An 18,112-nucleotide genomic window follows, 5' to 3' on the forward strand; every position below is an offset into this window, starting at 1 on the left:
CTACGTAGTAAAACCTTAGCAACCATACAGCAATACCTTAGCAGGTTTTTCATGGCAAGCACCATTCAGTAAATGTAAAAACATATTCTGCAGTTTGATGTGTTAACATTTTTGTCATGATCCAGCACCGTGCCACAACACTGGCATTCAAGCCAGTCTGGACTGCCGCAGCAACTCAGCACTCATTTCTTGGACACCAGGCAATGGTTCATTAAGTTTTAATGCAACACTACAGTCGCTCCAGGACCCCCAAAAGCAAAACTGCTTCACCAATGGCTCCTCCTGCAACATTGGCTCACTGCCGTGTGGTCAGCACTATTACATCTGTGTTACAGGATACGGCCAGACCTGTTCAACCTCTTCTAAAGCCTTGGTCACTCTAGACACAGGTATAACATTAAATAATAACACAACGTGCAAATTTGGTGATTCTTCTGGCATCAAATGATCAACAGAGCTAAAATCTTCTGCTTTTTTGTGGCATGAATCTTTTCCTTTCCAGCTCCATGTGTTCCCACTCAAGTCAATGTGTCATTATCTTGTGGGTCGGACACTGCATCTGTTTCCTGGACAGCATCCAGTGGCCTTGTTTCATACTATACAGTAACAGCAGTAGATGATAATGGACGTACTCTAACCAGCAACTCCAACAGAACTTCCTGTGACATCAGCGGCCTGTCGTGTGGTCAGGCGTACAATGTGTCAGTCACAGCTATGAGTGTGGACTGCACTGGGCAACGCAGTGAAGTGCGTCGCATCACTACTGGTAAATATTTTCTCTAAAATTGTATTTTGCATACTGAAAGTTTGTAAAGTAGTGTTTAAATCCAGAACTTTTAAACTACAGTACACAATATTATTTTCTGCTATATATGAAAATTTTAAAAACTCTCTCGCTGTAACACTTACTGTATAACTCATGTTAAGTGCTTTGTTTGATGACAGTACTTCACATTTTAAATGTATTTTACAGTACACAACAGATTCTGTTGAGAAAGCTTTGTTTTTAGCCTGGAATATTATTTTAAACATACTAAAGTAATACTTTGTTTACCTTTGTCTCCCAGCACCCTGTGCTCCTCAGTCTGTGGTCAGTCAGCTCTTAGACTGTCGAACAGGTGATGTTCAGATCAGTTGGCAGTCGAGTAAAGGGGCACAGATCTACTATGCTCAAGCAAAATCCACAGTCAAGACTCTGGTGTGTAACTCTACCTCCACGTCCTGCATAATCCCTGCAATTTGCTGTGGGCAGACGTACAATATCACTGTGGTTGCAGTGGCCAACAGCTGTAGCTCCAACACCAGTGTGACCAGTCAGGTCACGGCAGGTACAGTAGCATGTGGACAAAGCTGCAAGCTTCTATTCTAAATATGCATATGTAATTAATTATTATCACTACCAGGTAAAATACAGTGAATTTATATATATATATATATATATATATATATATATGGTTTTTATTGCCCCACTCCGGTGCCATTCTTCCCAGAGGTTCATGAGGAGCTCACCAGGTCATGGATGTCACCTTTTACTGCCAGAAACTGGCTTGGTAGTTCCTCCTCCCTCACCACAATGGATGGTGGAGCAACCAGTGTATATGGAGATCACCCTGGTAGACCAGTCAGTTGCAATGCAGTTGTGTCCTGGTACTGCCTCCATATGGCAGGGCAAACGGTCCCTTCCCTCCCGGGCCTGTAAACACTTGTCTGTTCTGACCGGCAGTGCTTATGTGGCCTGTGTAGAGGCTGCCTCCATCATACAGGCCATGGCATTACTGCAGGTACACTAAGTTTAGGCACTGACGGACTTTTATAAGGGTGGACTCGATCTGGAAGTTCTAAAAGAACTCTGAACCGCAACTGACCTTGGCGAGTTCTCTGAGTCATGCAATGTTCATGCTTGTGGTCCAGGAGTGCCATCTCTGGCTGTGTCTGGCCAACATGAAGGGCGTAGACAATGTTCAGTTCCTTAATGCCCCCATGTCCCAGACCGTCCTCTTCGGCAACACAGGTGAGAGTTTTGCCCAGCAGTTCTCGGATGCACAGAAGCAGACTGAGGTGATTTGACACATCCTGCCCTGGGGGCAGCTGCTGCCTCCACCCTTCTTCTCATCACCAAGTGCCATGCTGAGCATTGCCGTGGAGCCAGTCACAGGGCAACCACCCAGCCCGTCTCACCCCCCGTTGCTCATCGGGAGATGGTAAACGCAACACTCCCTCCCCTGTAGAATGGCTGGGCAGAGAATATTTTGTTTTGTTTTATTCCGCCAATGACTTCTCGATCGGTGCTTCCCAACACTCAACAAAAAAGATCACTGGGTCTCAAGAGAGCACGGAAAGGAGTTTATGGTCCAGAGGCCGATTACACTAATCCTCTTATGTTGCCAGCAGGCTGTTTGAGAGTGTCAGGGTGTGGACGGGACCCCAACTGCAGTGGCATATCAGTTGCCGGGAGTTGTTAGCAGTATGCCTTGCCTTGAACCATCTCAGAGGATGCTTACAAGGCAGGTATGTACTGGTCCGTATGGGCAACACTGTGACGGTTGTGTACATTAACCTTCAAGGTTGTCTGCGCTCCCATCGTATGTCACAACTCACCTGCCACCTCCTCTCCTTATACTTGTGCTGTGATCAGCAGCAGCTGGATGTAATCATCGCATGCCAATGTGCACTTGCTCATTTAGTTTACACTCGAGGCAAATTGGTCTCTCTAGCAAGATTCCCAATTCGTCGGTCACCGACGTGACATCTCTGTTATACTATGTCTAAAGTATGCTCTGCACATTTTCTTTTTCATGATACACAGGTCGGTAAGATTTTTGAAAGAATTTAATAAATATAATTAATACATTAAATAAATGTTTCTTTCTGAACAATCAAGTGACACTGAAGACTGGCATAATGGTTGTTGAATCCAGCTCTTTAACAGTGTAAAAAAGTCAGAATGCATGAAATAGCATTAGACCTCCCCTTTTAAAATGTAAAATACAAATTGTGTAAAAAAAAAAAAAAAAAATTTAAATGAGGAATAAAATCCATGTTTACATAGCAATAACAGATCTTTGAAACCGACTATCTATCTCCTTTAGCTCCCTGTGACCCTCAAAACATCACAACTGTGCTCCAGTGTGACACCAACACAGCCAACGTGACATGGGCTGCCAGCGCAGGAGCTAATGGGTACACAGCAATTGCAACAGACAGGCAGCAGCAACGTTTAGCTTCTTGTCACTCTATGGGAACTTCCTGTCAGCTGACCTCTCTGCCGTGTGGGATGAGACTAAATGTGACTGTCCAAGCTGATGGCACCACCTGCAACAGCAGCTCTCAACCTAAAGCTGTAGTGGAAACAGGTGACAGCTCATGTTAACTTTTGCTGATGAATGTGATTCATAACAACAATTCTTACAGAAAATTTGGTCCTTAAATACATTAGATTTATAAATTTCAGTGCATTAGATAAAAAAGTAGTATTTTCTTGTTTATTTTATCAAATTATATATATCTGTATATCTGTAGAATATGACCAACTAAACCCACAAACACTTATGTTATGTTATTTAATTATGTGACATTCATTTATTTTTAAACATAGCTTAAGTGTCTACATTTTTTTTTTCAGGGTCCACATGTATTATAAACAAACAAAGAATTTAAAAAACTATATACACCAAAATTCAAAGGTTTAGGGTCAGTAAGATTGAAAAAATAAGACAAATTTGTTATAATATATTTTTTTTTTTGTTTGGAAAGAAATTAATCATTTTATTCGGTAAGAACCAATTTATTCGTTCAAAAGTGACAGTAAAGCCATAATGTTAGAAACTATTTACATCTCAAAGAAATAATCTTCTTGTGAATTTTCTATACATCAAAAAAAAAAAGTGTCTCTGCAAATATTTAGCAGAACAGTTGTTTTGAAAGTTGATAATAATATTTTTCTTATGCACCAATTCAGCGTATTAAATGATTTCTCAAGTACCATGTGATAGTGAAAACTGGAATAATGGCTGCTGAAAATTCTGCTTTGACATCACAGGAATAAATTACATTTTAAATATACCCAAAAAATTAGATAACAGATATTTTAAGTTTTAATAATATCTCATAAGATTGAAGTTTTGGTTGTATTTTGATAAAATAAATGCAATGTTGGTTTGAATACGAAACATCTTTCAAGAAACCTAAAAAGTACTGTACTTTTGAAAAGTACTATATAAGTACACTTTTTATATATAATAATTTATATACAACAATTTTTTTTTATATAACCTCCTCTTCTCTAGCTCCCTGCATTCCCACCAGTGTTGCTGTCGCTCTAAACTGTACATCCAACATTGCTTCCATCACCTGGTACAGTGCACTTGGTGCCACTTGGTACTTGGTAAAGGTGGAAAGCAGCCAAGGGTACAAGACATCCTGCAACAACACTGTCACTCAATGTGATATCCCAAACCTGCAGTGTGGCCAGGAATATTCCATCACAGTCATGGGCATGAATGGTGTCTGCATGGGCCCGGCTAGCCAGCCTGTCACTCTCGTCTCAGGTACTTGAACTCAGCTCATTAGTGATAACTAGTGATTGAAACAACAAACCGACAGTTTTTTCTGAACAAAAAATAAACTACCAAGTAACTCCCTAGCAACCATACAACAATACCTTAGCAGGTTTTTCATGGCAAGCACCGTTCAGTAAATGTAAAAACGTATACTGCAGTTTGATGTGTTAACATTTTTGTCATGATCCAGCACCGTGCCACAACACTGGCATTCAAGCCAGTCTGGACTGCCGCAGCAACTCAGCACTCATTTCTTGGACACCAGGCAATGGTTCATTAAGTTTTAATGCAACACTTCAGTCGCTCCAGGACCCCCAAAAGCACAACTGCTTCACCAATGGCTCCTCCTGCAACATTGGCTCACTGCCGTGTGGTCAGCACTATAACATCTGTGTTACAGGATACGGCCAGACCTGTTCAACCTCTTCTAAAGCCTTGGTCACTCTAGACACAGGTATAACATTAAATAATAACACAACGTGCAAATTTGGTGATTCTTCTTGCATCAAATTATTTATAGAGCTAAAATCTTCTGCTTTTTTGTGGCATGAATCTTTTCCTTTCCAGCTCCATGTGTTCCCACTCAAGTCAATGTGTCATTATCTTGTGGGTCGGACACTGCATCTGTTTCCTGGGCAGCATCCAGTGGCCTTGTTTCATACTATACAGTAACAGCAGTAGATGATAATGGACGTACTCTAACCAGCAACTCCAACAGAACTTCCTGTGACATCAGCGGCCTGTCGTGTGGTCAGGCGTACAATGTGTCAGTCACAGCTATGAGTGTGGACTGCACTGGGCAACGCAGTGAAGTGCGTCGCATCACTACTGGTAAATATTTTCTCTAAAATTTTACTTTGAATACTGCAAGTTTGTATAGTAGTGTTTAAATCCAGAACTTTTAACTTATAATACACAATATTATTCTCTGCAACACTTCAATAAAATAAATCCATTTGCAGTATTTATTTAAGAGTGGTCAGACAGGCAGAAATCAGGAATGGCGTCAGGTATGTCAGGGATAACCAGAATCGAAAACAGAAACAAGCAGAGGTCAGGGAAGACAGCAGATAATCAGAGTCAGTGTAAACAATCCAAAATTAAACACGGGAAGAACAAATAGAGCGAAAACACTCAGAAATGCTAGACAGTTTAGTATACACTCGAGGTAAATTGGTCTTTCTAGCGAGATTCCCAATTCGTCGGTCACAGACGTGACGTCTCTGTTCCCTCCTTCAGGGAACGAGGGTTACAATATGTAATCAAGATATTCATTGTTCACTGCATAATGTGCAGTATATACTGTATACTGCTTACTATTTTTAAGAAATAGTATGTGAAACAGATTATTCAATATTAAGTTTAAACAATGCAACTTTCTTGTCACATGACCTGATTACTTTGCAGAGCATGTTTAAATCAGTGAGTGGCATTCAGGTGAAATACAAAAATCTCAAATCTTTTGTAAAAAAAAATAAATAAATAAAAATCTTTTCAAATCAGCTAAATTAGTTGAATTTGGACAAAGTCATGTGCTTTGCATTGTGGGATTAAGCAACCAAACTACTAGTATGATCTGCACATTTGTTTTTTTCATGATACACAGGTCTGTAATATTTTTTTTTAAAGAAATTAATTAATATAATTAATACTTTAAATAAATGTTTCTTTCTGAAGAATCATGTGACACTGAAGACTGGAGTAATGGTTGCTGAATCCAGCCTTTTAACAGTGTAAACATGTCAGAATGCATGAAATAGCATTAGACCTCTCCTTTAAAATGTAAAATACAAATTGTGTAAAATATCTATCTATATATATATATATATATATATATATATATATATATATATATATATTTAAATGAGGAATAAAATGCATGTTTACACAGTAATAACAGACCTTTTGAAACCGACTATCTATCTCCTTTAGCTCCCTGTGACCCTCAAAACATCACAACTGTGCTCCAGTGTGACACCAACACAGCCAACGTGACATGGGCTGCCAGCGCAGGAGCTAATGGGTACACAGCAATTGCAACAGACAGGCAGCAGCAACGTTTAGCTTCTTGTCACTCTATGGGAACTTCCTGTCAGCTGACCTCTCTGCCGTGTGGGATGAGACTAAATGTGACTGTCCAAGCTGATGGCACCACCTGCAACAGTAGCTCTCAACCTAAAGCTGTAGTGGAAACAGGTGACAGCTCATGTTAACTTTTGCTGATATATGTGATTCATAACAACAATGCGTACAGAATATTTGGTCCTTAAATACATTAGATGTATGAATTTCAGTGCATTCGATAAAAAAGTAGTATTTTTGTGTTTATTTTATCAAATTATATATATCTGTATATCTGTAGAATATGATCAACTAAAACCATAAAACACATATTATGTTATTTAATTATTTGACATTCATTAATTTTTAAACGTAGCTTAAGTGTCTACATTTTTTTTTCTGGGTCCACATGTATTATAAACAAACAAAGAAAAAACAAAATATATATATACACCAAAATTCAAAGGTTTAGGGTCAGTAAGATTGAAAAAATAAGACAAATTGCTATAATATTTTTTTTTGTTTGGAATGAAATTAGTTATTTTATCCGGTAAGAACCCATTAATTCATTCAAAAGTGACAGTAAAGACATAATGTTAGAAAATATTTACATCTCAAAGAAATAATCTTCTTGTGAATTTTTTATTCATCAAAAAAAAAAAAGTCTCTGCAAAATATTTAGTCAAACAATCATCTTAAAAGTTGATACGATTTTTTTCTTATGCACCAAATCAGCGTATTATAATTATTTCTCAAGTATCATGTGATACTGAAGACTGGAATAATGGCTGCTGAAAATTCTGCTTTGAAATCACAAGAATAAATTAAAGCTGCAAGCAGCGATGATCGGGCCCTCGCACCCGGGCTCACCGCCAGCAAGCGGCTTTAGTAAAAAAAGGCGAACAGCGAGAAATATGCATTTAAAGTCGTAAATATAAGCGGAATATGTCAAAGTCATTTATATGTGCCAATCTTCCTTTTGCCAGCAGGTGGCGCTATCATTATAATGGAATATTTTCCTTCAGATGTGTTCAGGCCCAAGACTATTATCGAACATTTGAAGTTTGGGGAAGATCGAATATTTTATGCCTGAGTTACAACAACTTCTCTTCCTATGGAGAGAAATCAATTTTGTCATGGCGCCATGGACACAACCTTTAACAAAAACTCAAGATAGACTGACCACAAAAAATGTCTAGGAGTAGTTTGCCACAGCATAAAATATGACACTTCCTGTTGCCAATAGGGTGCACTATATATCTTTGTTGTTCTGTCCTTTCATCTGCTCACTGCATTCGTTAACTGTGTCTTAAGCCCTATTCGGACGGGACTAGTTTTACAGGGGGTCGTTAGAGAAATCTGCGGTTCACAGACGTACTTGGTGATTTTAATCCCGTCCGAATCTGCCACGTCTGTGTGTTTCTCACACAACCTCTGTGATAATTCCAGAGCAAATTACCTACCGTTTTTCAGCAAACTCAGTGATCCTCTGAGAAAACTAATCCCGTCCGAATGCGAATGTCTGTGATTGCCGGTGATATTTTATTTCACAACGCGTTTCCTTGTGTGTTTTGGCCAACGTGAATTACCGTAGATGCTCTTACCGCGCGGATGTTTGACATATTTGCTTAGCGGCAAATAAATAATAATAAGAAAATTATACAAATAATAAAATCAAGAGCAAGATCGCGTAAACTGTTAATACTGGCTATTGTAATATCAGCATCAGGTAAGATTACTCACGTTCATTTATGTATTCAGTTACATAATGTTTTAATCACATTTAATAAAAAAAAGGAAAACAAGTTAAACTAAAGGAACCACACATTAATATGGTTTTGTTATACTAGCCATTTAGTATTTATTGTGTAATAATACTAAGGCAATCATTCTGAATGAATGCAATGCACGCATACAGAGCGCGTGATCTCTGTGACGCCCAGATGCACAAATCAGACCCTCCCACCTCTGTAATAAACACGGAGATACTAGTCCCGTCCGAATTGGTACATGAAAATCACAGACGTCAGGTGGTAAGAATTGAAACTCAAACGTAGTTTGGAAAACTAGTCCCGTCCGAATAGTGCTTTATAAGCGTTTTTTTAAAAGTAAAAATTACTTCCATTTCAGTCTCTTTCAGTATAAGTGTTTATATAAATGTTAATTAAAGCTTAGTTAAAATATTTTAATACATTATTAATAATTTTTTTTTTTATTACATTTTTATTTTAAGATTAGTTTATGTACTGTGAAATAACATAAACAATAATATTTTTAATGATAGGAATAACTAACATAAAAAAGATTAATAAATGATCTGAAAAATAGATTGTTCATTGTTAGTTAATGTAAACCAAAGAGAGCTTATTATAAATTGTTGCAAAACACTTTTCATGATCTATAACCATTTTTAAAAATACTTTTATTGATCTATAAACATTTCTGAAATTATTATATTAAACTATATTACCATTAAAATTCATTAAATATTTTAAATACATATTATTTTACTTTGAAAGATTCTTATAAATGATTTAAATGCTGTATACACGTTTCTAAAACAATTATGTAAAAGTAATCCTATAGCTCCATCTGGTGGTGGCCATGATAGGTATTACACACTGCACGTTTGGCGTTGCTTTCTGAACCAGTCCGAATGAAGCATTCCTAAATGGAGCACGAGAACAGGACAGACTGTGCATATGCCTATGCAAGGCCAGGTTCACAAGCTCTATCCGTAATGCATATTTTTTTCAGAGCCCATGTTAATGTTTCAGAGCATTCACACTGCACATGGTAAAAGATGTGAACAGAAAAGGTTAGAAGTAGAAAGGTGTGAAAAGAATGAATATCTATCGCATGAGCATAGAGAGAGTTGTGAGTGCACAGGACACAGTTTGAGCAGAAGACGCGTTTTGTGACAAAGTAAAGGAAATGTGCATGCAAGCGGAGAGATTCATGCTCGCGCATTATTTTAATGTGTTTTTGCGTTACAATAACATGCTCTCGCTGCTGCATCTGAACGACATACACATACTGTATACAATGTGCAAACAGTGAACCTGTATAATGTATAACAAATCTATTTCAACACCTGAAACATTGCTACAATGAGCTCTATGACCAATGCATGACAAGAAGACATGCCTAAAAATTCAGCACTCCTGAATATGAGCTTTTCACTTCCAGCCTTCGAGGACAATTATATATATATCTCATAAATAATGAAATACCAAATATATAGTATTTATTAAGATTGATGTGATTTGAAATTGGTAAAATGTGCTTGGAAAAAAAATGTCATCAGAATATCAACGTGCCTTATTTGTCATAGGTCAGTATCAAATAAGTTTAAAATTATTATCAGAATAAAAAAAATATATACAAGTCAACGTGTATGTATTTTTAAAATCTTTTTATTTTATTTTGCAATTAACATAATTCTTAACCTAATTATATAAAATCATTTTGTTTGAACCCTACAAATTGTACTAGGTTTTTTTCATCCCTAAAACTGACAGAAAATGATAGAGAGATTTTTTAAGCTTGTAATGATGAAAAAAATCAACAACACACAATTACTGTTTTTTTTCTGGTGATTAAAGAGATGTTAACTCTCTCTCTCTCTCTCTCTCGCTCTCTGTCAGGCAGGCCCTCAAGCACCCCACCCCCTCCCCCTCCCTTCCCTCACACAGAGAGAATGCCTCAGAGTGAGATCAGATGTCTGGCAGTTTTATAATTTTCTTTTAATCATACAGTGTTGTAAAGTCATGCAACTATGCATATTTCTTCAGAATCGCATGTTCTCTAAATAAAAAATGGTTTTGAAATGTTTGGAAGCTGCAATTTAAAAATACAAGACAAATAATGTTTCCCTTTTTAATATTATTTCAAAAAATCCCCACGGCAAAACCGTTCAAGCTATCCAAAATCCATCTGCAATTTAAGTTCCTCAATGTTTTTTCAAAATGTAGACAAAGTTTGGTGTGTATAGTGCACGTCCCCTGTGAGGAGTATGCATTAATTCACACCCGAATTTGCCCAAAAATAAAAATACAAATCAAAATAGCTGACTTCCTGTTTTTCGTAGCTTATGACTGTGAATTAGAAAATTGTCCGTCTTAATAAGAACAATTTATGTACCAAGTTTGGTGTCTGTAGCTAAAACTAACCCCCCCATTTTTGACAAAAGGTGGCGCTATAGAGTGCCTCCTTCACGCCCTTTTAAAAGCTTTTGCCATTGTCTAGATATCATTAATACTGATATGTGTTCTGAGTTTCATGTAAATCTGAGCTTGTTGTCTGCCTCAAAATCACCCTAACAGAATATTCAAGTTTGACACGTTGCCATGGCAACACTATATTAGATATCAGTATACCCACAACAGATTTTCATCTGCCGTGTTTTGTCATTATTCTGATGAAGTTTGAAGCAAATAGAGTAAAAATAAGATGCTGAATTCAAAGCATTTGGAAAATTACACACTTCCTGCTGCCAGTTGGTGGCGCTGTAACTTTGACACCTTATAGTTACATATATGCGAGCAACATATTACAATGAACAAACCGATGAAGTTTGATGAAACTCAGGAAATGTATGTGGATGTTATTAGGCACTTCCTGTTTCAAATTTTGTGCCCTAATTTCAATGCCTCACCACGGGCGAACCGTTCGAGATATCAAAAATCCCCTCGCATTTTTTCATCCTCAATGTCTTGAGATCATGTTCACCAAGTTTTGTGGCGAACGGGTGGAAAACCTCAGAGGAGTATTTCAAATTCCAGAGCATGCTTTTTTTAAACAGCCCTGAATAGCTGACTTCCTGTTGGGCGGAGCCTATGACATAGAGCGTGAAAGTTGTTCGGCTCAATGAGATCTATACGTTTACTGAGTTTCATATAAATACATGCAAGTATGTGTGAGCTATGGTTCAGGATTTTCTGACAGTGTTCCAGGGGGCGCTGTAGAGCCCTTGTGCCACGCCCGGGTTCCAGTCTCTGCGGCGACCTGATGGCCGCAGGTTCCAATGTGTATGCCAATTTTCAAGAGTTTTTGAGTATGTTAAGGCCCCCAAAAACCCCCGGAAGGTTAAAAAAAAAATAAAAATAATAAGAATAATCCTTAGGGGAACAATAGGGCCCTGCGCCCATTGGCTCGGGCCCTAATTACATTTTAAATATACCAAAAAATAAATAGATAGCAGATATTTTAAGTTTTAATAATATGTCATAAGAAAAGGTTTTGGTTGCATTTTGATAAAATAAATCCAGCCATGGTGAGCATAAGAAACATCCTTCAAGAAACCTAAACAAAAGATTAATACAAACTTTTGAAAAGAACTGTATATGTGCAGTTTTTATATATAATCTGTTTTTTATATAACCTCCACTTCTCTAGCTCCTTGCATTCCCACCAGTGTTGCTGCCGCTCTAAACTGTACATCCAACATTGCTTCCATCACCTGGTACAGTGCACTTGGTGCCACTTGGTACTTGGTAAAGGTGGAAAGCAGCCAAGGGTACAAGACATCCTGCAACAACACTGTCACTCAATGTGATATCCCAAACCTGCAGTGTGGCCAGGAATATTCCATCACAGTCATGGGCATGAATGGTGTCTGCATGGGCCCGGCTAGCCAGCCTGTCACTCTCGTCTCAGGTACTTGAACTCAGCTCATTAGTGATAACTAGTGATTGAAACAACAAACCAACTTCAGTTTTTTCTGAACAAATAAGAAACTACGTAGTAACACCCTAGCAACCATACAACAATACCTTAGAGGATTTTCATGGCAAGCACCATTCAGTAAATGTAAAAACATAATCTGCAGTTTGATGTGTTAACATTTTTGTCATGATCCAGCACCGTGCCACAACACTGGCATTCAAGCCAGTCTGGACTGCCGCAGCAACTCAGCACTCATTTCTTGGACACCAGGCAACGGTTCATTAAGTTTTAATGCAACACTACAGTCGCTCCAGGACCCCCAAAAGCACAACTGCTTCACCAATGGCTCCTCCTGCAACATTGGCTCACTGCCGTGTGGTCAGCACTATAACATCTGTGTTACAGGATACGGCCAGACCTGTTCAACCTCTTCTAAAGCTTTGGTCACTCTAGACACAGGTATAACATTAAATAATAACACAACGTGCAAATTTGGTGATTCTTCTGACATCAAATGATCAATAGAGCTAATATCTTCTGCTTTTTTGTGGCATGAATCTTTTCCTTTCCAGCTCCATGTGTTCCCACTCAAGTCAATGTGTCATTATCTTGTGGGTCGGACACTGCATCTGTTTCCTGGGCAGCATCCAGTGGCCTTGTTTCATACTATACAGTAACAGCAGTAGATGATAATGGACGTACTCTAACCAGCAACTCCAACAGAACTTCCTGTGACATCAGCGGCCTGTCGTGTGGTCAGGCGTACAATGTGTCAGTCACAGCTATGAATGTGGACTGCACTGGGCAACGCAGTGACGTGCGTCGCATCACTACTGGTAAATATTTTCTCTAAAATTGAACTCTTTATACTGCAAGTTTGTATAGTTGTATTAAAATCCTAAAGGTTTAACTTATATTACACAATATTATTCTCTGCAACACTTGAAAAAAAATAAAAATAAAACATTCTGAATAACTTCTATTAAGTGCTTTGATACGGTGCTTGGGTGGTGACTGTTACGAAGAGAGTCAGAGACGTTCAGATCCAATTGCAGTATTTATTTAAGAGTGGTTAGACAGGCAGAAATCAGGAATGGCGTCAGCTATGTCAGGGATAACCAGAATCGAAAACAGAAACAAGCAGAGGTCAGGGAAGACAGTAGAGAATCAGAGTCAGTGTAAAAAATCCAAAATAAGACACATGAAGAACAAATAGAGGGAAAACACTCAGAAATGCTAGACAGTTTAGTCTACACTTGAGGTAAATTGGTCTTTCTAGCGAGATTCCCAATACGTAGGTCACCGACGTGACGTCTCCGTTCCCTCCTTCAGGGAACAAGGGTTACAATACGTAATCAAAATGTTCATTGTTCACTGCATAACGTGCAGTATATACTGTATACTGCTTACTAATTTTAAAAAATAGTATGTTAACAGATTATTCAATATTGTTTAAGTTTAAACAATGCTTCTTTCTTGTCACATGACCTGATTACTTTGCAGAGCATGTTTAGTTCAGTGAGTGGCATTCAGGTGAAATACATAGGTTCATTTAGAATAAAATCTCAAATCTTATGTAAAAAAAAAAAAAAATGTCTTTGCAAATCAGTTAAATGAGTTGAATTTGGACAAAGTCGAGTGCTTTGCATTGTGGGATTCAGCACCCAGACTACTATGGTCTGAAGTATGCTCTGTAAATTTGTTTTAATATTTTTTTTAAAGAAATTAATTAATGTAATTAATACTTTAAATAAATGTTTCTTTCTGAAGATTCATGAGACACTAAAGACTGGAGTAATGGTTGCTGAATCCAGCCTTTTAACAGTGTAAACATGTCAGAATGCATGAAATAGCATTAGACCTCCCCTTTAAAATGTAAAATACAAATTGTGTAAAATATATATATATATATATATATATATATATATATATATATATATTTAAATGAGGAATAAAATGCATGTTTACACAGTAATAACAGACCTTTGAAACCGACTATCTATCTCCTTTAGCTCCCTGTGACCCTCAAAACATCACAACTGTGCTCCAGTGTGACACCAACACAGCCAACGTGACATGGGCTGCCAGCGCAGGAGCTAATGGGTACACAGCAATTGCAACAGACAGGCAGCAGCAACGTTTAGCTTCTTGTCACTCTATGGGAACTTCCTGTCAGCTGACCTCTCTGCCGTGTGGGATGAGACTAAATGTGACTGTCCAAGCTGATGGCACCACCTGCAACAGCAGCTCTCAACCTAAAGCTGTAGTGGAAACAGGTGACAGCTCATGTTAACTTTTGCTGATATATGTGAATCATAACAACAATGCGTACAGAAAATTTGGCCCTTAACTACATTAGATGTATGAATTTCAGTGCATTAGATAAAAAAGTAGTATTTTCTTGTTTATTTTATCAAATTATATATATCTGTATATCTGTAGAATATGACCAACTAAACCCACAAAACACTTATGTTATGTTATTTAATTATTTGACATTTATTCATTTTTAAACGTAGCTTAAGTGTCCACATGTTTTTTCAGGGTCCAAATGTATTATAAACAAAGAAATAAAAAAAAAATATATACACCAAAATTCAAAGGTTTAGGGTCAGTAAGATTGAAAAAATAAGACAAATTGTTATAATTTTTTTTTTGTTCGGAAAGAAATTATTTATTTTATTCGGTAAGAACCCATTAATTCGTTCAAAAGTGACAGTAAAGCCATAATGTTAGAAAATATTTACATCTCAAAGAAATAATCTTCCTGTGAATTTTTCTATTCATGAAAAAAAAAAAAAAAAAAAATTCTCTGCAAATATTTAGCAGAACAACTGTTTTGAAAGTTGATAATAATATTTTCTTATGCACCAAATCAGCGTATTAAATGATTTCTCAAGTATCATGTGATAGTGAAAGACTGGAATAATGGCTGCTGAAAATTCTGCTTTGACATCACAGGAATAAATTACATTTTAAATATACCAAAAAAATACAAAAATAGATAACAAATATTTTAAGTTTTAATAATATATCATAAGATTAAGGTTTTGGTTGTATTTTGATAAAATAAATGCAGTCCTTGTGAGAATACAAAACATCTTTCAAGAAACCTTAAAAAGAACTGTATATGTACAGTTTTTATATATAATCTGTTTTTAATATTACCTCCTCTTCTCTAGCTCCCTGCATTCCCACCAGTGTTGCTGCCGCTCTAAACTGTACATCCAACATTGCTTCCATCACCTGGTACAGTGCACTTGGTGCCACTTGGTACTTGGTAAAGGTGGAAAGCAGCCAAGGGTACAAGACATCCTGCAACAACACTGTCACTCAATGTGATATCCCAAACCTGCAGTGTGGCCAGGAATATTCCATCACAGTCATGGGCATGAATGGTGTCTGCATGGGCCCGGCTAGCCAGCCTATCACTCTCGTCTCAGGTACTTGAACTCAGCTCATTAGTGATAACTAGTGATTGAAACAACAAACCAACTTCAGTTTTTTTTCTGAACAATTAAGAAACCACCTAGTAACACCCTAGCAGCCATACAGCAATACCTTAGCAAGTTTTTCATGGCAAGCACCATTCAGTAAATGTAAAAACATATTCTGCAGTTTGATATGTTAACATTTTTGTCATGATCCAGCACCGTGCCACAACACTGGCATTCAAGCCAGTCTGGACTGCCGCAGCAACTCAGCACTCATTTCTTGGACACCAGGCAATGGTTCATTAAGTTTTAATGCAACACTACAGTCGCTCCAGGACCCCCAAAAGCACAACTGCTTCACCAATGGCTCCTCCTGCAACATTGGCTCACTGCCGTGTGGTCAGCACTATAACATCTGTATTACAGGATACGGCCAGACCTGTTCAACCTCTTCTAAAGCCTTGGTCACTCTAGACACAGGTATAACATTAAATAATAACACAACGTGCAAATTTGGTGATTCTTCTTGCATCAAATTATTTATAGAGCTAAAATCTTCTGCTTTTTTGTGGCATGAATCTTTTCCTTTCCAGCTCCATGTGTTCCCACTCAAGTCAATGTGTCATTATCTTGTGGGTCGGACACTGCATCTGTTTCCTGGGCAGCATCCAGTGGCCTTGTTTCATACTATACAGTAACAGCAGTAGATGATAATGGACGTACTCTAACCAGCAACTCCAACAGAACTTCCTGTGACATCAGCGGCCTGTCGTGTGGTCAGGCGTACAATGTGTCAGTCACAGCTATGAATGTGGACTGCACTGGGCAACGCAGTGAAGTGCGTCGCATCACTACTGGTAAATATTTTCTCTAAAATTGAACTCTTTATACTGCAAGTTTGTATAGTAGTATTAAAATCCAGAACGTTTAACTTATATTACACAATATTATTCTCTGCAACACTTGAAAAAAAAATAAAAATAAAACATTCTGAATAACTTCTATTAAGTGCTTTGATACGGTGCTTGGGTGGTGACTGTTACGAAGAGAGTCAGAGACGTTCAGATCCAATTGCAGTATTTATTTAAGAGTGGTTAGACAGGCAGAAATCAGGAATGGCGTCAGGTATGTCAGGGATAACCAGAATCGAAAACAGAAACAAGCAGAGGTCAGGGAAGACAGTAGAGAATCAGAGTCAGTGTAAACAATCCAAAATTAAACACGGGAAGAACAAATAGAGGGAAAACACTCAGAAATGCTAGACAGTTTAGTTTACACTTGAGGTAAATTGGTCTTTCTAGCGAGATTCCCAATTCATCGGTCACAGACGTGACGTCTCCGTTCCCTCATTTAGGGAACAAGGGTTACAATACGTAATCAAAATGTTCATTGTTCGCTACATAACGTGCAGTATATACTGTATACTGCTTACTAATTTTAGGAAATAGTATGTAAACAGATTATTCAATATTGTTTAAGTTTAAACAATGCTTCTTTCTTGTCACATGACCTGATTACTTTGCAGAGCATGTTTAGTTCAATGAGTGGCATTCAGGTGAAATACATAGGTTCATTTAGAATAAAATCTCAAATCTTATGTAAAAAAAACAAAAAAACAATGTCTTTGCAAATCAGTTAAATGAGTTGAATTTGGACAAAGACGAGTGCTTTGCATTGTGGGATTCAGCACCCAGACTACTATGGTCTGAAGTATGCTCTGCACATTTTTTTTTTTTTTTCATGATACACAGGTCAGTAATATTTTTGTTTTAAGAAATTAATTAATACAATTAATACTTTAAATAAATATTTCTTTCTGAAAAATCATGTGACACTAAAGACTGGAGTAATGGTTGCTGAATCCAGCCTTTTAACAGTGTAAACATGTCAGAATGCATGAAATAGCATTAGACCTCCCCTTTAAAATGTAAAATACAAATTGAGTAATATATATATATATATATATATATATATATATATATATATATATATATATATATATATATATATATATATATATATATATATATATATATATATATTTAAATGAGGAATAAAATGCATGTTTACACAGTAATAACAGACCTTTGAAACCGACTATCTATCTCCTTTAGCTCCCTGTGACCCTCAAAACATCACAACTGTGCTCCAGTGTGACACCAACACAGCCAACGTGACATGGGCTGCCAGCGCAGGAGCTAATGGGTACACAGCAATTGCAACAGACAGGCAGCAGCAACGTTTAGCTTCTTGTCACTCTATGGGAACTTCCTGTCAGCTGACCTCTCTGCCGTGTGGGATGAGACTAAATGTGACTGTCCAAGCTGATGGCACCACCTGCAACAGCAGCTCTCAACCTAAAGCTGTAGTGGAAACAGGTGACAGCTCATG

The 18,112-nt window shown here is 37.5% G+C and overlaps 1 protein-coding gene across 1 annotated transcript in view; it reads left to right on the forward strand.

Annotated features, from left to right (window-relative positions):
• Positions 1-272: 272 nt before the first annotated feature.
• The window catches only part of LOC128022929 (uncharacterized), a 43,405-nt gene continuing 25,565 nt past the window's right edge, over positions 273-18,112 (forward strand). Inside the window, exons 1-10 of the mRNA XM_052610631.1 lie at positions 273-303; positions 336-389; positions 503-766; positions 3,090-3,353; positions 4,287-4,547; positions 4,750-5,013; positions 5,127-5,390; positions 14,300-14,563; positions 15,470-15,730; positions 15,938-16,201. Of these exons, the coding sequence (XP_052466591.1) occupies positions 273-303; positions 336-389; positions 503-766; positions 3,090-3,353; positions 4,287-4,547; positions 4,750-5,013; positions 5,127-5,390; positions 14,300-14,563; positions 15,470-15,730; positions 15,938-16,201 (2,191 nt within the window). The remainder of the gene's footprint in view (positions 304-335; positions 390-502; positions 767-3,089; positions 3,354-4,286; positions 4,548-4,749; positions 5,014-5,126; positions 5,391-14,299; positions 14,564-15,469; positions 15,731-15,937; positions 16,202-18,112) is intronic.

The sequence above is a fragment of the Carassius gibelio genome, chromosome A2, assembly GCF_023724105.1.
Source record: "Carassius gibelio isolate Cgi1373 ecotype wild population from Czech Republic chromosome A2, carGib1.2-hapl.c, whole genome shotgun sequence".
NCBI classification, from domain to species: Eukaryota; Metazoa; Chordata; class Actinopteri; order Cypriniformes; family Cyprinidae; genus Carassius; species Carassius gibelio.